This window comes from Canis lupus, chromosome 9, assembly GCF_011100685.1.
Source record: "Canis lupus familiaris isolate Mischka breed German Shepherd chromosome 9, alternate assembly UU_Cfam_GSD_1.0, whole genome shotgun sequence".
Lineage (NCBI taxonomy): Eukaryota > Metazoa > Chordata > Mammalia > Carnivora > Canidae > Canis > Canis lupus.
The window spans coordinates 38,157,149-38,176,133 of NC_049230.1; the positions used below are offsets into that span (position 1 = coordinate 38,157,149).

An 18,985-nucleotide genomic window follows, 5' to 3' on the forward strand; every position below is an offset into this window, starting at 1 on the left:
GCGCTCCCGCGCTCCCTCCCTCACCCCAGGGGACACTTCCAGCAGGTGGGTTCCTTTTGACTTGCCCAGATATGCCCTGTTCCCCACCTAGGGAAGGAAGTGTGTGGGCACCGTGGGAAGAGGGAGTTAAGAAATAGAGCATGGGGTTCTGCAAATGTACACACCCTCTTTTTATCTTATTGCTGACATTTTTTTTTTAAAGTTGTTATTTATTTGAGAGAGAGAGCTTGAGTGCTGGCAGAGGGAGAGGGAGAAGTAGACTCCCCACTGAGCAGGGAGCCTGATTTCGGGCTCAATCCCAGGACCTGAGATCATGACCTGAGCTGAAGGCAGATGCTTAACTGACTGAGCCACCCAGGAGCCCCTTATTGCTGAAATTCTTAAAGTGAATGTGTCAAAGGCAGAGTTTCCTAGCCCCTCCAGGGAGCTGGGATTTGACTATAGATGGTGAAAGGCACTGGTGTGGGAGCTCAGGGAAAACAAAATCAAGCAAGTATTTCCTGGGCACTCCTGTGGTGCCAGGCTCGGTGCCAGGTGCCCTGCCAGAACTCCAAGGGGCCCAAGAAGACAAAGACAAAGGGCAGGGGAGCAGGCTGCACTCTGAAAGCTGATAGAACCCGTGCCTCCTGCAGACTACACACATAGTGGGGGCTCCCAGGCGATTTAGTCCAGCTGATGCTCTCATGGGCACCCTCCCTCCAATCTGCCTTGGAACCCCAATGTACAGAAGTTTCTTCATTTCACCACTGCCCGCTTTCCTGCCCAGAATCCTTAATGTTTCCTAAATACAAGGAGGCCAGATGGATGCCACTCCTTGGAGGAAATTGCAATTTCAGTAATGCCAATTTATCCATTTTCTTTGGACATTGGGGTTACTTCCATTTAGGGAGCTATAATGAAAAGTGTTCTGTCTCTGAAAACCAGCACAGCTCAACATGCAGATACAATAACACTAACCTTTATATTCACACACCTGTTAGGTCCTACTTTACCACACAATCCATTTTCCAAAGTACAAAGAATTCAGCCCATTATCCTGGCCTTTGGAATGGGTACAGAATGAATTATCCAACTTGTCTTCCAAATCACAGATGAAAATTATTCTAAGAATTTCTGGAACATGACAGATGTAAAGGAGACAGGGAGCAAGAGAACCAATGAAACATCCAAACTTTCCTGGGGCAAAGGGGAAGTCGACAACTCAGGGGACACTCAAGTCTTTCTTTTATATGGAGACTTCATTGTTACTTCTAAGATCTCTAGCTGAACTGACACTTCTTGAGTTCCCAGCTTAGGACTTTTCATAGTACAGGACCAGCCCCAGCATCCCTGTGGGCCCCTGTCTGAGACACTGGTTTAATGAAACCATAATCCATGCACTTGATGAGACATTCCCGGGCTGTCTGAACCACTTCAGCCTTCTTCTCATCTGGCTCTTGTTTGCCCACTACAGTCAGGATCTCCAGCAGCTCACTCTCCACCAGCTTCTTGGCCAGCTCAGCATCGGCTGCCAGCAGGTTGTAGGCAATGACCAGGCCCCGATGTTGGACGGATAGTCGGTCGTGCAGGCAAAGCCGCTGGAGGATCTCCAACCACTGAGTTGTCTGGAAGGGAGAGGTACATAAAGAAGAGAAATCAGTGGAAGGACAGAAAGAAACAGAAGGCAAGCACGTATCTGGTAATGTGTATGGGACTCAGCATATGCCTATCTGAGCCCATTGGGACCAGGTGGCAGATGCCCACCTCCTTAGCAGAGCCAGGGTGGGAATCAGAAAACTAGAAGGAACCTGACATAATCCAATCCTTTTCACTTTACAAGTGGAGGAGAAGGGAGGGAGGGGAGGTAATTCAGCTATGATCACACATCTAAAAATAGTAGAGAATAAACACCCACACATCCATTTATTTTTTAAGCATCTGGAGAAGCAAAGGGACAGGGCCACTGCATGTCTAATTGGAAGGGGATGGAAAGTGTTCAGAAAAGAGGATTCTAACCCTGAGCACATGGGCAATGCCTGCTTCTGTCAACCCAAGGGCCCTTAGAGACATGAGCTCCAGGCATGCCCTGGGCTTGCACTCCACCAGCTTTGACTTCAACTGGAATTAACACTGGAGTCAGGAGGGTGACGGGCACTGAAGGGGGCACCTGATGGGATGAGCACTGGGTGTTATGCTATATGTTGGCAAACTGAACTCCAATAAAAAGAAATTAAAACAAACAAACACTGGTGTTAGAAGTGCAGCCTCTCCTCCATCCCTCCTCCATTCCCTCTTCTCCATTGCCAGTTGTGAAGCTGCTCAACTATGATACATAGGGAAGACAGGACTCCAGACCATCTGATCATCCCAAAAGACAGAAATGGAGCTAAGACTAGAACCAGGGAGCTTGACTTTCAGAGATTCAGCAGACACACATGGACAGCAGAGTAGAACAGTTACTGGTATGGGTTTTGGAGTCAGAGAGACCAGTGTTCAGGTCCCAGCTTAGCCACTTACCAAATATGGCCTTAGATAAGTTTTTTAACCTTTCCAGGTCTCGGGAGCTCCTCTGTCCTCAGGTCTACCTACTTCCTTACATCGTGACGATTTAGTGATATGGCGCGTGGACAGAGCTTAGTACGAGGGCTGGAGCATGGTGAGAACTCACCAAGGAGAAATGGACAGAGATGATGATTTTAGGTACTAATCCAAGGATTTCCCCCTTTGCTTCCTCGTACCTGTTACCTCACCCTCCATTTGTCAACAGGGACAGCTTTCTACATGCACCACTCTCAGATGGGGAGACAGACACAGAAGGGAAGAAAAAGACCAATTACTGGCTTTTTGGATTCTAAGCAAATTTTGTAAACACTGCACCGAGTCTCCCACCCCAAGAAAAGGAAATGAAAATTCAGCTAGCGTGGTAGGGTTCAGGGGAAGGTTTATGCTGACAGGTAAATGATAATAGGTCCAGTGCCATTGCTTCCAGGCACAGAAATGTAGCCAAGATTTCAGAGGCCCTCAGGAAGAAGGAAGAAGTGACCAGGAGAGGGTCAGCAATCCCGAAGGATTCCAATCCCTGCCCAATTCCCTGGCGGTGTGGTCTTGAGCTAGTTACTTCTCTGCACTCAGTTTTCCTCTCTGGTAAACAGGGATAAAATAACTATACCTGCCAGTGACTCCTGGGTGGCTCAGTGGCTGAGCATTTGCTTTTGGCTCAGATTATGATCCCAGGGTCCTGGAATCGAGTCCCGCATCAGGCTCCCCACAGGGAGCCTACTTCTCCCTCTGCCTATGTCTCTGCCTCTCTTTCTGTGTCTCTCATGAATAAATAAATTAAAAATATGTTTTTTAAAAAATAACTATACCTACTACATAGGGTTGTCAGAAGAATGGAAGAACTTAATAAACGTAAACATTTAGAGCAGCATCTAAGTCTGGTAAGTGGCTGAGTCACAGAGGGCCTGTAGGAGCCTGTTGACCGAAGTTATGTGACCAGTTACTTCAGCAGAGGCTACTTTAGGGCAGTGGTTTCAAAGCATAGTCACAAGGCCAGAAGCACCCCACCTCCAATCTACTGATTCAGAAGATCTAGGGAAAATGTTTTTGCCAGCCGTCCAGGTGACTTACATATTTTTTTAAATTTATTTATGATAGTCACAGAGAGAGAGAGATAGAGAGAGAGAGGCAGAGACACAGGCAGAGGGAGAAGCAGGCTCCATGCACTGGGAGCCCGACGTGGGATTCGATCCCGGGTCTCCAGGATCGTCCCCTGGGTCAAAGGCAGGCGCTAAACCGCTGCGCCACCCAGGGATCCCTCATGACTTACATTTTTGAGAGACTTGCCTTAGGGGAAAATGCTAAAACCCAAGGACCAACCAAGATGAGTTACATCAGACAGAGACCCTTCTCTGGTGCCAGACAGTATTAGCACCCGTGGATCTTATTTATTTATTTTTTTTTTAATTTTTTTTTTATTTATTTATGATAGTCACAGAGAGAGAGAGAGAGAGAGGCAGAGACACAGACAGAGGGAGAAGCAGGCTCCACGCACTGGGAGCCTGATGTGGGATTCGATCCCGGGTCTCCAGGATCGCGCCCTGGGCCAAAGGCAGGGGCCAAACCGCTGCGCCACCCAGGGATCCCACCCGTGGATCTTAGAGAAGGCATGAGCGAACATGCAAACACAAACACAGACGTACACACACACAACACCTTGAATTGACTATCCAAAAAAGCCTGCCAGGGGGCACCTGTGTGGCTCAGTGGGTTAAGTGTCTGACTCTTGATATCCATTCAGGTTGTGATCTCAGGGTCAAGAGATGAAGCCCTGCACTGGGCTCTGTGCTCAGCGGGGAGCCTACTCGAGGTTCTCTCTCCCCCTCTCTGCCCCCACCCCCGCTGCATGTTCAAGCTCTCTCTCTCTCTTTCTCAAATAAATAAATTTTTTTTTTATAAATAAATATTTTTAAAAAATAAACAAGAGCCTGCCTTTAAAGTAGACTTGAGTACATTTGACTTGAGCTGCTTACATTTTTTTGTCTTCAGTGGAAAGGATGCCCATAAACTAAGTTCAGTTTGGTGAAATAAAGACATTTTCACTTTGCACTGCCACGTTTGTGATGGTGTGCAAACCGCTTTGCTGAGACAGCCACAGATCCACCAAAGGATCTGATCATCATGTTCATGTAAGAGAATCTGCCATTTCTTTGCCAAACCACAAGCTCCCTATGGTACCCCAACCGAGTCCATGTTCCTCTCGGGGAGCTCAGGGGCTCCACGGCAGTTGTTAGTATTGTGGCCATCCTTGTCATCATTCTGAAGTAATGAACTGTAAGCATCACTAAAGTCAGTGGGTGAGAGTACAGTGGGAGGGACCTGAGTTAGCTCACGTGGAGAGTCCCAACAATGGATATAAGGAGCCAGATAGTATGGACTCTCCTTCCAAGGTGATAGGAACAGATATCCAGGGGCCAGGGAAGTGTTACCTCGGAAGCTGGCCTCCCCACAGAGGATCACACAAGGCAGTCCCCTTGCTGCCCCCGGGGCCCGCTCTCACCACTTGGGTCATCTTGAGGCACAGTTTCTTATGTGCTGCTGTCAGCATGGCCAGCGCCCCTGCGGCTGCGTTCTGCACCTTGTCATCATCTTCCCCACAGAGCAGCACCACCAGCTTCAGCCGGTCGTTCCCATCAGCCAGGAACCTCTCCTGTACCTAAGGGAGGGAGGCAAGTATAGGGCTCAGAGACAAATGCCCCCACCTGCCAGCCTGGAGAGGGAAAGAGGCATCTGAAGCCATGTTCTCTGACCCAAGATTCTTCCGAGCTTTCCCTTGAGCAGCTTGCCACCCAAGCCTCCCCCCCACCCCAGAAAGTCTCCTCTGATTAGCTAGAGAAAAGGTCTATAAGTTCCTCCAGCTAAAAAGTTAAAGAGAGCAGGAGATTCTCCATACAGCATGTGCCACCACTCCTGTTTGCATTCAGCTGTCTACACCAGGGGAAAGGGCAGGCACGGACTCCTGAATGGTAGATGTTGCCCCAAGGTCTGTGTTTCACTTCCCTTCGGGGGTAGACTGAAATGTCCTTCCCACAACAGATGGGCCTCCAGAGTCTGCCATAAAATGACTTTGCAGTCCCTGAAGGCACAATGGCTGAGCAAGAGCAGGAGACAGAGTGAGAGCTGCTGTACCATTCAGCAGGGAAGGGATGAGCTTTCCAAGGACCCTAAAGCCAAGGGAAGGCCTCCTAGAGCCCAGGGTCCTGACATGTCTCAGAGCTCACCGACCCCCCCACCATTGGCTCCACAGTAAAATCTGGTTGGTCAAATTTAAGGGGCATTTTGTTGGCTTGGGTTTCCTAAAAGTGGAGCTCTAAAAGGATCAAAGGTCAATCATAGCTGCCCAGGTTATAAATCTCCACCTGCATCCCCCTGATGCTGGAGTAGTGGTCCTCAGCGGTGAGAGCATGGTAGAGATGGTCAGTACACAGGGCACAGTTGTACTAGGAGGCAGCTACCCCAAAAGGATTACATTCCCCACCCCTCACATGTAGATGTGGCCGTAAACTAGTTCTCATCATGGAACATGAGAGAAAGTGATATGTGTCACTCCAGGCACCATGGTGGAGTACTCTAGGTAGGTGCCTTTCCCGTGGTCTCTCTCCCCGTTCACATGGAACCCACTCCCAGAGTGGCAGAGAGGGAGACAGTTCTTTTTTTTAGGGAAGCGGGGGATAGTTCTTGATGGTCGAAGAAGCCTGGATCCCAAGTCATTGCTTGGAAGCAAGCCCCTGGATCCAAACATAGGCAAGAAGTGAGGTGAGTGAGAAATGAAAATGTTTGGGTTGGGACAACTGATTATTTTGATTTTGGTTGTTGTAGCAGCTGATGTTCCCAGGAGAAGCCTGCTCCCCCTTCTCGTTCTCCCTCCTCTTTCTTTGGACACAGTCTCTTTTCCCATGTGGCTGCCAGCCACCCGGGCCAACCTCAGGCCAGCTCCCTGGGAGGTCCTGCTTAGATTGACTGGCCGACTGATTGATCTATTTAACTTCAACAGGCTTTCATAGGTTGAGTTTTCATCCTATACCAGTGGAAAGATCCAAGACCTTGAGTTAAGAATTGAGAGAAGAAACAGGGATGCCTGGGTGGCTCAGCAGTGGAGCATCTGCCTTTGGCTCAGGTTGTGATCCTGGGGTCTTGGGATGGAGTCCCACATCGGGCTCCCCTTGAGGAGCCTGCTTCTCTCTCTACCTATGTCTCTGCCTCTTTCTGTGCGTCTCTCATGAATAAAGTCTTAAAAAAAAAAAAAAAAAGAATTGAGAGGAACTGGTCTCATACATGAGGGCCCAGGAGGGCCACTTGGCATCACATCCATGAAGGGCCTCAGATTTGGCCCTATACCTCAGATGAGGTTGTGCCTACAGCCATAACAGTACTCTGGCAGGATGAAAAGAAGAAGACATTCATTCACCACCTGGTTATCATTTATCCCCATTGCAGGACCACGAAGCCATTGGCATGTTCTGAACTCATTTTATTTTTATAAATCCTGTAATTACTCTGCGAAGAACATAATTCTAGTGCATTGCAGTTTCCATCGGAACAGCAACTGTTCATTAAATATGAACATTTAAAATATTCTAAAATTGTTTGTATCTGTGTTTGCTTTTCCTCACTTTTTTATATAGGTGGAACTTTGAAACATGTAAGTGGCCAAGCCTCCCTTGGAGAGGCCTTGGTCTTACATCCTTCTCTGCTATGAAATTATTCAGACACAAATAACTTAGGGAAATGGTACCTTCCATCTCACCCAGCTCAAGCGAGAGGTCAAAGCCACAGCTTGGAATAATACTACTTTGTATGTTTTCCTTGGTCTCCTTGGTACATATATTTCTCTCAGGGTCCCTACAGGAAGGGGGCTGTAATCCAGGAGAGATTTGGGGGTTCCTGGGTTCTCTGGCAAAATGCTACCTTAATACCACTGTAACCCCCAATCTCATGCCAGGCCCTGCCCTGTGGCTGGACTCTCCTTGTGGAGATTGTTCCCCACCCTCGTCCCGAGCCCACCTCACCTCCTTGTTCACCACCATGTTGCACATGCATTCAGTGGCCGCCTGTCGCAGCTGGTCATGATTCTCAAACATGTAGTTCTCAATGTCTGGCAAGGCTTTCTCTTTAAAGATCTTCTGCCTACAGTATGAGAGGTGGGGAAGGGTGGCCACTGAGTCCTCTGTAGTGAGCATTTGGCATTTTGGGCCACCCAAGGGCCATTGCACCCTGCTGGTGGTTCCCTCCTACATCCTCAGCCAGCATAGTCTGGATGACATCAATCCTACCCCCAGCTCCAGGAAGGGCATCAATGGGTGTAAACTAAATGACACCATAACATCCTGGCCATAGCCATGGGGTCTGGGATGAACATATCATCAGGCTGGAGATTCTTCTGTATTGTTGCTGCAGAAGAGAAATTCTTTCTCTCTCTCCTGCTGGACATGAAGCCAAGAAGATATGAAGTCTGGAGCGACCCTTGTGTTCATGGCAGAGGGGAAGACCCCGTTTGAGAACTAAGACAACACAAGCAGAAGTGGATGGGAGTGGGAAAGTGGGGAGTAGTAGGGAGAGTAGAGAAGAAAAGAAAGTAGGAAAGTGGGGAAGCTTTGTAACGCATCTGGTCACCTCAGACTTTTTATTTATATGTCATTAAATTCCCTTTATCCTTAAACCAGTTGGGAGTTGAGTTTTTTGCAACTGAAAGAATCTCAACCCAATTCTCTCTACTACCCCTTCGCTCCCAAGAAGGAATCCCTACCTCTCCCCTGGGTATCTTTTTTACTACTTTAGTCTGAAAGAAGTGTCTTTGTCATCTCCTTTGCCTTCATACATTCACCAGGTGCTAACTCAAATCCCTTCCACTGCAGTTTATACCCGTCATCTTTGATCCTGTCCTCAGCGGGAAGCACAGATGGTGTATCTGAAATTTCCACCAAACTTTTCCTGGGGCACCTCTCTCCACCCCTGCTCCCTCCCCACCCCACTCACCTGAGTTTGTCACTCCGCCCAGACAGATTGGTGAGGCCCAGGAGAGCCTCGTAGTTCTGGAGCCCATCCCTCTGTGTGTCCAGGAGACTCACGAGGGGCCGCACCACCTCATACACCTGCGTGGAGGGGTCAGGGAGTGGGTCAGGCAGAGACTATGATCCCCCAGACCCTAAAATTTCAGTGCCCAGCTCTAGAATTTCCAAAATGCTTGCCCACCCACTCAGACAAGGTAACTGAGTTTCTAAGAGGACAGCCCTGTTAAGTCAGGGGCAGAGCCAGGCCTAGAGTCCAGGCACCACCAATTCACTGCCCTCTCTGTGACCACACCATGCCCCCTCCCAGGCAGGGGTTAGGGCAACAAGGGGAAAGACCCCTAGGAGCATTGCCCCATCCCACCCACCCCGGCACCCACCCGCTCCCCTGGAAAGGCGATATCCGGATTAGAGACGGCGGCGATCTTTGCCAGGGCATGGGCTGCCTTCACCTTGCCCACGTCCGTGCCCTCCAAAGCCAGTGGAATAAGTGCCTATAAGAGAGGGTACAGTCACTTCTCTGTCACAGACGTCCAGAGGCCTCTCTTCCCCTCCCTCCTTTCCAGCCGTTGTCTGCTTCTGCAACATAAGCAAGCCTGAGTATCGCAGAGAATGATTAAATACAGAATCATGGATTCACTCCTCCAGCTTCCCAGCATACTTGGATGTCTTCACCTACACTCTCCGCCACTCATCCACCCTGCTGGTTTTTGGAAAAACAAATGGATCAACACACTGACTTTTTACTCCCTGACTTAGGGCAAACCTAATCATCCCAGCAGCCACTTATTGAGCGCCTACTATGAGCCAATACTTTAAGTGTATTTTCTATAATCCTTGTGACATTCTGCAGAGTAAATGTGTGGTTCCCCACCCTCATTTCATACATGAGGAAACTGGCTCAGGCAGATTGAGTAATTCGCCCAAAGTTATGCATCTAAAAAAGGAATGAGCAAGGACTCAAAGACATGTGTTCTACAGCAAAGTCTATGGTCGGTGCATCTGTACCATGCTTCCTTCCAATAGCAAGGATGATGAAAGGGATCCCACAGGGGCAGCCCCGGTGGCGCAGTGATTTAGCGCTGCCTGCAGCCCAGGGCGTGATCCTGGAGACCCTGGATCGAGTCCCACGTCAGGCTCTCTGCATGGAGCCTGCTTCTCCCTCTGCCCCCGTCTCTTGCCTCTGTCTCTCTCTGTGTGTCTCTATGAATAAATAAATAAAATTCTTTAAAAAAAAAAAAAAAGGAAAGGGATCCCACAGTAAATCCCATGACAAACCATAAAATCTGGCTGAAGCTGGTTTGAGGCATGAGCAGATAGGAGAGATACCTGAAAGACAGTATTCCAGGAGGCTGGGTTGGGGCAAGGGGTGCATTATTCTTGGGCCAGGCAAAGAGCGTGTGCATGTGCACACATGCTTCTCCCCAGTGGATCACCTTCTAGGATGGCAAACCTTATCCCACCAATTACCTTGCCACCACCTTGAGCCACAATAGTTCCTCGATCTTTTGGGTTATCACACAGTGCCAGGAATACCCTGTAAGGCAAGGATAAAGGACACATAATGTGCACCCTCCCCAGGCATCAGCAGGCCAGCCAGTCAGACCCAGTGAAGCCCTGGAAAGTTCTGTACCTGTCCCGGCATTAGCCACCTTGGCTGGATACTGCCATGGATAGAAGGAGCTGGGGAGAAAGTGAAGCCAAGAGGGGCTGCAAAAAGCCACCCCATCCCTATGTGGGGAGGCAACAAATGGCTCCTTGCTGCCCATCAACCAGGAGAAAATCTTCAACATGGATGCACTCCAGGACCTCTGTGATCTGGTCCTCTTCCCCTCTCTGGTCTTACTGGCATCACTTCCTCTTGTGTACTCCACATTCCAGAACACTGCAGGAGAACCCCATTTCATTCACACCTTCTCCCTCTGTCCTCAGTATCTGTAGATTCTGTCCCTTCTGCCCAGAACCCTTCCTCTCTTGTATTTGGGTGGTTCCTCTTCTCCCCTCATGGCTCCACTGATTTGTCACTTCCTCCAGGAGGCCTTCCTGGCTGCCTTTCCACCTACCTCTAGTCTGGCTGGTGGGTGTTACTACTCGGACCCCAACCAACCCTCTGCGTTTCCCCCACTGCATCATATTTTAACTGTGAGCCTGTCTGCCTCTCCATCACACTACACAGAAACTGTGCCTTTCATCTTTGGAATAGCAGGTCCCACACAGGGCCTGGGAACCAGGTAACCAGGATGGACAGTGACCTCTTTCCTCCTTATGCAAACTTCCACCAGGGATGACCTGCCCTGCCATGTCACTTTTCTTTTTTTTTTTTTTTTTAAGGATTTTGTTTATTTGAGAGAGAGAGAGGGAAGGAGGGAAAGAGGAAGAGGAAGCACAAGCAGGGGGAGGAACAGAGGGAGAAGGAGGTCCCCCACTGCGCAAGGAGCCTGATGGGACATGGAACTCAATTGCAGCCCCCAAGACTGAGGCAAAAGCAGACGCTCAAGTGACTGAGTCCCAGGTGCCCTGCCATGTCAGTTTCCAATACCCATCTTCTTTCATCTCCTCTCCAGACCCCCACAATGGCTCATTCACTCATTTACTCCCCTGCCACCTCTATCCCCTCAGCCCCACCTGGCCAGCAGCTCTTTGGTCTGGTCAGTGAGGATGGCATTGTCTGCTTTCACCATGCAGGCCAGTGCAGAGGTGACACCAGCCTTCAGAAGCCGTTTCACACGCATGTCTATAAAGTCTTTCTTGTCCTGGGGAGACAAAAGGGTGGCTGTGTGGAAGGACCTGGCACCAGGCCAATCTGTATTGGAACTAAAGGTGGTGCATTTCTAACTGCTTGTGGCAGGCTGAACAATGGCCCCCAAAGATGTCCATGTCCTAATCCCCAGAACCTGTGAATGTTACCTTACATGCCAAAAAGGACTTTGCAAAAGGTTCACTTTCCATTGTGGGGGTGGGGGGGGTGCTTAGGCAGGAGGGGGAGAGGATAGAGAGCAGATAAAGTTGACATAACAATGGATTGGGTTGTGAGGGAAACCCAAAGTCAGGCCCAAGGTTGAACAGTCCCTACAGATAATTCTCGAAATGGGTGGGAAGGGGCTGGCATTTGTGGGTGATTTCTAGAAGCCACATTTGAACTTTACAGCAGCAGAGTATGCTATACAGCCTTGCCTGCATAAAACAGTATGCAGCTTTAAAAACGGATTCAGAGAATGACATAGCAGGTGATGGGGATTAAGGAGGGCACTTGTGATGAGCACTGGGTGTTGTATGGAAATGCTGAATCATTAAATTCTATACCTGACACTAATATTACACTGTATACTGGCTAGTTGGAATTTAAACGAAAACTTAAAAAAAAAAAATGGGGCCCCTGAGTGGCTCAGCAGTTAAGTGTCTTCCTTTGGCTCAGTGCATGATCCTGGAGTCCTGGGATTGAGTCCTGCATCAGGCTCCCTGCGAGCAGCCTGCTTCTCCCTCTGCCTGTGTTTCTGCCTCTCTCTCTCTCTCTCTCTCTCTCTCTGTGTCTGTCATGAATAAATAAATAAAATCTTTAAAAAATAAGAATAAATTTTAAAAAAGAATGGCATAGCCATCTGGAAAACACCTAAAGCATTTTCCCAAAATCGGGCATAAAACATTCTAACTATGAAAAGAAAAAAGAGGGGATCCCTGGGTGGCGCAGCGGTTTAGCGCCTGCCTTTGGCCCAGGGCGCGATCCTGGAGACCCGGGATCGAATCCCACGTCGGGCTCCCGGTGTATGGAGCCTGCTTCTCCCTCTGCCTGTGTCTCTGCCTCTCTCTCTCTCTCTGTGTGTGACTATCATAAATAAATAAAAATTAAAAAAAAAAAAAAAAGATGCGCGGAGAAAAACAGCCTCTGCTAAGTAACATAGCGTGCGTACCAAGACACTGACAGTGGTCAGAGGGAGATGACGTCATTGGTGAGTGGTCATTTCCTTTTCTCTGGGGTCTACATTTTTGTTTGTTTTGCAATGTGGTTATATTTCTTTTTCTTTTTTTAAGATTATTTATTTATTTATTCATGAGAGAGAGAGAGAGATTGAGAGAGAGAGAGGCAGAGACACAGGCAGAGGGAGAAGAAGGCTCCATGCAGGGAGCCCAATCCGACCAATCCCGGGACCCCAGGATCAGCCCTGGGCCAAAGGCAGGTGCTAAATCCCTGAGCCACCCAGAGATCTCCTGATGTGGTTATACTTCTTTGACCATTTAAAAAAATCTAAATCTTCCACTGGCTGGAAATACAATGTATATGCATTCTAATTCAAACCACAGACAAAGCATACCCTTGAGTGCAGGGAATCACTGAGGAGGGCCTCAGGGAGATTTGTGACACCTGGGCTACAGCTGCCTGGCCCCATTCTCTCCCTTGTTATTCCTACCTAGCACCTATATCCCGAAATCCAGATATCCCAGGAAACGAAATTTCTGGAAAGTGTTGGAAACATGAAATATACTGTCTGTCTGATGTCCATGAAACAACATAAATTGCAAAACGTTCATCATGGCCCCATTTGATTTTTCAGACTACACATGATGGTTGGATCCTCACCCGCCCAAGGCGCGTAAACCCTTAAAACTAAGGGGGGGACGAGCGCCACCTAGTGGGAGACATTGACCACGATCATCTTCGGTCTATCCGCGTCCTCTGCCAAATGCTCCCACACCCACCCACAGCACCCCAACGCCTGGTGGCGCAGACTCCCCCCACCCAGCCTCATCCCTACCCTACCTTAGGGTGCTCCTCGGGCACGTGCTGCTTGGAGAACTTGGCGAGCTGCACCAGCTCCGGGATGACCTCCTTGACATCATAGCTGTTGGTACAGTTCACCAGGGTGGTGGCCACGGAGTACAGGATGGTCTTGTCAGCCGTCTGCAGTTATGGGGCGGGGGGACGGGAGGGGAAACTTTAGAACAAATCTCTGCTTCCACGATGGCCCCCTGGGGCAGCCCGGGTTGCTGGAGGTTTAGCGCCGCCTTCGGCCCAGGGCAGGGCCTGATCCTGGAGACCCTGGGATCGAGTCCCGCATCGGGCTCCCTGCATGGAGCCTGCTGCTCCCTCTGCCTGTGTCTCTGCCTCTGTGTGTGTGTGTGTGTGTGTGTGTGTGTGTGTGTGTGTCTCATGAATAAATGAATACAATCTTAAAAAAAAAAAAGCCGGCCCTCTGACCTGTCGGGTGAGTTGGTTTGAGCCCGCTTGGACAACAGCAGGTGGCACCGAGGGAAGAGGAACTAGCTCTGCTCACGCAGGGTGGGCAGACATTTCTCCTGCACTAGCCACAGTACCCCAGGAGAGCAGGGCGGGGGAGCCCTCAGAGTGCGCTGCTTGCTCTGTGCCCTCTCTCAAACGCCCAAACCCGACATACTTTGCCATGGGATAGGGGGCGGGGGATGGGTAGGGACTGGAAACACCTCTGGTCTGGCCCCGAGTGGAAACTCCCTCTTTCCCCTCCTCCCTTTGGTGGTGGAAAAGAACCAGGCAGGGAATTAGCACGAGCACCCATTTTATGGTCAGGTAAAATGAGGGGCAGACAGGGGGAAGTAACCAATCTGGTTTACATCGGCAGTAGGGCCAGAGCCTGGATGAAGACACAGGAGTCCCATTTCTCAGGCTAGCAGAGGACCCTATGAGCTTGAATCTAGTAGACCTTTCCTGAAGGCCAGAGGTCAGGGCCACGCTTGCCTTGGCCAGCTCAAACATGGCCTGCAGGGCGGGGATGTCCTGGACAAAGTCGTCTTTCACGTCGGCATCCAGGGTGAGGTAGGCCAGGCCCTCCACTGCCCATCGCCGGGTCCGGGTATCTATGGACGCATTGCACAGCCACCTGGAAATAGGAGAGGAAGAGCGCTGGGGAAGGGGGCCAGAGCTTGGGTCAAGAGAGTGAACCCATTTCAGGGCAGTGGGGAGCCTGTGGGGGACCTTTCACCATGCAGCATCCACTAGAGCACATCCCAGAGAGAAGACGGTGGGCCTGGGGAAGTCGAACCCCCTTACTTGCGACACTGTTTGGCCAGCTTCTCCGTGGACCCTTCAGCAAACTGCCTGAGGCCATAGTCCGTGCCCCCTGCAGAGCCCAGCTTACAGAGTCCCTGTAGGGGAAGGGAGATGCTTCTAGAGTCAGACACACTTGGAGACAAAGGGCCTTGCTCAAACAGGCCCTGTTTGAGCCTGTGGCTGGAACACTTTGCCCCTTTGTCTTTGCCTGGATACACCTCTCTGCCTACTACCGAACTCAGCTCAGGTGTCACCTCTTCCAAGATGCCTCCCCTGAGGCTTCCAGGATGGGGCAGATGCTCATGAAGCTGGACTTCTTTACCCTGCCCCATTCCGTTGCCACCATTTTGGCTCCACTGCTGTTTTGGAAAATCAGCACAATACGATACTAATCTTACCTGAAACTGCAATGGTGCAAGTTATGCTAGCACAAAAACCAGCACAGAAATCAGACCACGTGGGTAACAAATTCAGATATGCAGAATTTTACCCAGGAGAAATTGTACTCTTAGGAAAACGTAGAAAAAAAAAAAAAAAGGAAAACATGCCTTCCATAAGAGAAAACTCATGATGGAAGAAGCTATAATTAGTTTCTTAAAAATTGATATAAACAGAAAAATACATCAGTGACTCAAATTGTCACTGTAATTGTTTACAAGCAAACTAAAAGACCCATGAAAAGAGTTGCCATAAAATGAAACTGGAAAAATTGAAATGGGTTATCAGTGCCATCCAGAAACTGGTTAGGGAAACAAACTGATTTTTTCGAGTTTGCTCTGAAAATGCTGGCTGAGCAGAAGCTCCCCCACAGCATGGGCTTCCCATGGAGAGGAGCCACGCCTCACTCATCTGGTGTCCCTGGGGCCCGGCACCCACCACGTCTGGTACCAACACTCACCACCAGTGTGCGGATCTTAATCTTCTCGTTTTTGGTGGTCTTGTAGATCTCTTTGAGCAGTGACACGCCATTGGTGATGATGAAGGTGGCGCGGCTGAGCTTGGTGGATGCGTGGATGAGGGCCTCCACGGCCACCAGCTGGTCTACCTCCCGCTCGGAGCCGCACAGCGCTACCATCATCTCCATCACACCTTTCATTCCCAGCAGCTGATTGCCCAGGTCAAAGGGGCCTTGCAGGATCCCTGACACTGTCTGAATGGCAATCACGTTCTTGTCCATGTCCTGGGGGTCAAACTTGCCTCTAAAATCAAGGACAAGGTGGTCAGGAGAACTGGCTAAGGTGGGTGGGAAGAATGTGGGATTTGGAGGCAGACAGATTCAAATTTACGTCCTGGATCTACCACTCATGTGCTGTGTGACCTTGGGCGATTCCCTGACCCTCTCTGAGCCTCAGCTTCTTGATCTATAAACTGACGGTATAGTACTACTAATCAGAGTTATGGTGAGGGTGAGTGATGTAACAGACATGCCATGGGTTGTGTCCCCCCAAGAAGCATAGTCAGATGGATGGGGACTGACACAAAGGACTTTGATTAGGGAGAGCTCTTGGGATCAGCTCATGTTTTAGAAGGGAAAGAAGCAAACCTCGGCAGAAGGAGGCAGAAGGACGCACTGGGCTGCAACTCAGTCATCATAAAGCCTCAGCCTGTGATGAGTGCTACAGCTGGGACACCCTCCAGAGTTGTTTCCAGCTGGGGGTGGGGGTGGGGGACACACGGGTCATTGGATGCTGGCTGCCCTGGGGAGGAGGAAGCAGCTGTCTCCAGCTGAGGGAAGTCCCAAAGAGAGGCGAGCACTGTCCATCCATGGGCTTCCCAGCAGCTCAGATGTCTAGTGGGAGAGTCCAGCAGCCACCCCAACACAAAAGGGCCCACTCTCTGTCTCCTTGATAAGCTGACATTTGTTCCTTCAACCTCAGGAGCTTGTGGTAGGTTTTAAATAAGTCCAAAAATATTTTGACACCCCTCCATGCAAAAGATAGAACCTAACTCTCTCCTCTTAAATGCAGACCACTCTTCACAACTTGCTTCTCACAAAGAGAATGTGGCGGAAATGATCGTGTGTGACTTCTGAAGCTAAGTAATAGAAGACATTGCCATTTCTGCCTTGTTCTCTCTGAATTGCTCACTCTGGGTACCAGGCAGTAATGATACTCAAGCTACCTGTGGACAGGCTCATACCGGGAGGAATGGAGGCCTCCTGTCAATAACCAGCACCAGCATGCAGGCCTTCAGATGACTGCAGCCCAGGCCGACGTGTGACAGTCAGTTCATGAGAGCCCCAGAGCCAGATCCACCCAGCCTAGTCACTCCCAAACTGCGGTCATATTGTGAAATAATAAATGATTACTACTACTTCAAGCTTCTTGCTACATTTTGGGGTGATTTGTTATACAGCCATAGGTAACTAATACAGAGCATGATTCCCTGAGACCTCCAGGAGACTCACGTGATGTATTCCTCACAGATCTTGCGGAAGTGATCGCGCTCTGGGTCACAGCGCAGGTCATCGTAGAGCTTGTTGATGAGGACGGAAGCCAGCATTCGGGTGTTGTCAGTCAGAGGCAGGCAGGATGGCAGATCTGGAACCTGCCCCACCACCTTCAAGATCTTCCTCAGGCCTGCAGGACAGATGATGGCAATTGTCAGATCTCTGCTGGGGTCTGTCCTCACAAACACACCCTCTTCTTCAGTTGTCTTAGCACCAGCTTCTCTCCAGCATATCTTTTGGCAGTACATGGCTTTTCCAGAATGAAGGGTACTGGTATGGGGCCGGGAGACCCGCATTCTGTACCTGACTCTGCCCCTAGGTGAGCAATTCACCTCCCATTGTGGGTGGGCCTCTATTTTCACATGTACCCTCTATGGGTTGATGTATAACCTTCCCCAAATACTATCTGATATTCTCTCTTCCCCAGGCCTCACTTCTATAAAATGGGAACCATACTACCTACCACAGAGCATTTGAGGACTCAATGAGATAATGTATGGAAACTGCCTAGGGCCAATCCAGACATGTCATTATCACTCAACAAACACTTACTATTTATTTAGTAAATGCTACATTTGCTATCTATTATTACTATCTCTTCTCTCTTCTGTTGAAGAAACTTCAATGACTTCCTATTACCCATTAGGCTAATTCAGTCATTACATATCTGTTGAATAAATGAAGGAATAAGTGAAGAAATAAATTAGCACCTTTTAGGTAGCAAATACTGAAATAAAAGATACAATCCTCTCCTCAAAAAACTCACAATGGAATAAGGAACAGTCGTATGAAGATTAAATAAGCTGTAATAAGGACAGAAGGTGCGATAAGGACAGAGTGGTGACACCACAGATGTGGTAATTTGCTCCAAAAAAGTAAAAGAGTTGTACATTCTCTCTTTTTAAAAAGACTTATTTATTTATTTATTTATTCATTCATTCATTCATTCATTCATTCATTCATTCATTTGAGATAGAGAGTACAAGCAGGGGAAGCAGGAGAGGGAGAAGCAGGCTCCCTGCTGAGCAGGGTGACACAGGGCTCCATCCTAGAACCCTGAGGATCATGACACAAGCAGAAGGCAGACACTCAACCGACTGAGCCACCAGGCGCCCCTGAGTTGTATGTTATTCTTATTGAATAACAAATATTGCTTCCCACCTACCCTACCTATTAACTGTGTGGTTGGACCTAGGTCTGAGTGCAGAGAGAAAGAGGTCTGTGATTCACCCTTTGAAATATATGCAGAGAAGACCAGAACTGGGGAGGAGGAGGGAAGGAAGTGCTGAGGTAGGAGGTTTATAAGTGCTAGAGTAATCTGTTAAAGTACACTTTGCTGAGACCTGTGAAAACCAAATGAGGAAAGGCAATATCAAAAGAGGATAAATTTCAAATGGGTGGAAGCTAATCTGAACCTTTTAGAACAAAGGATGGTTCTATATGTTTTTAAACCTGTGGGAGTTTATCACAGTAGATGATAAAGCCATAGGTATGACTCTTGAACAATTAAAGTGGATTTGGGAGAGTGGGTAATATCTTGGAGCCAACAAATTTAGGGACTGTCTGCTAGAACCTCGTTACTGTGCCTTATATATAGGACACTTGATGCCATTTCTCCCTTCTAGAAAGCCTATGAAGTATTTTGCCAACCATGGGACTTCAGGAACATTCTCCCAAGGTTGGTGGAGTCCTGTTTGTCTTTGGCATTGCCCACATTGGTTAAGTAACTCTGTCCAGGTGTTTTCCAGCATGTTTGGGCATTTTCTGTGTGTGTTCAGGCCCTTAATTCAGAGCTGAGCTTTGATCTAAATCCTCACCAGCCTGTTGGTGGTTTCTAAGTGTTAATGCCTTTTCCTGGCTTTTCAGTGGGACTGAAGACTTGTTCTAGGCAAAGGCCACACCTCCTCTGCTTTCTGCTCAGTGCCAGATATCCTGGTGCCCCCCTGAAAGATTGGAATGAGCCCCAGACCC

General features: G+C 49.0%; 1 protein-coding gene across 4 annotated transcripts in view; it reads right to left on the minus strand.

The window, feature by feature from the left end:
• Positions 1 to 824: 824 nt before the first annotated feature.
• The window catches only part of UNC45B (unc-45 myosin chaperone B), a 28,702-nt gene continuing 10,541 nt past the window's right edge, over positions 825 to 18,985 (minus strand). For 3 of the 4 annotated variants that reach the window (XM_038548102.1, XM_038548100.1, XM_038548101.1), the window contains exons 9-20: positions 16,973 to 17,144; positions 15,464 to 15,764; positions 14,566 to 14,660; positions 14,254 to 14,395; positions 13,303 to 13,443; positions 11,172 to 11,299; positions 10,017 to 10,083; positions 8,927 to 9,040; positions 8,515 to 8,630; positions 7,548 to 7,665; positions 5,039 to 5,194; positions 943 to 1,604 (exon numbers count right to left, since the gene is read on the minus strand). In XM_038548102.1, coding sequence (XP_038404030.1) covers positions 1,302 to 1,604; positions 5,039 to 5,194; positions 7,548 to 7,665; positions 8,515 to 8,630; positions 8,927 to 9,040; positions 10,017 to 10,083; positions 11,172 to 11,299; positions 13,303 to 13,443; positions 14,254 to 14,395; positions 14,566 to 14,660; positions 15,464 to 15,764; positions 16,973 to 17,144 — 1,853 coding nt within the window. In that variant the 3' untranslated portion in view covers positions 943 to 1,301. Of the gene's footprint in view, positions 1,605 to 5,038; positions 5,195 to 7,547; positions 7,666 to 8,514; positions 8,631 to 8,926; positions 9,041 to 10,016; positions 10,084 to 11,171; positions 11,300 to 13,302; positions 13,444 to 14,253; positions 14,396 to 14,565; positions 14,661 to 15,463; positions 15,765 to 16,972; positions 17,145 to 18,985 lie in introns of all 4 variants that reach the window. The other variant, XM_038548099.1, reaches the window with a different exon arrangement.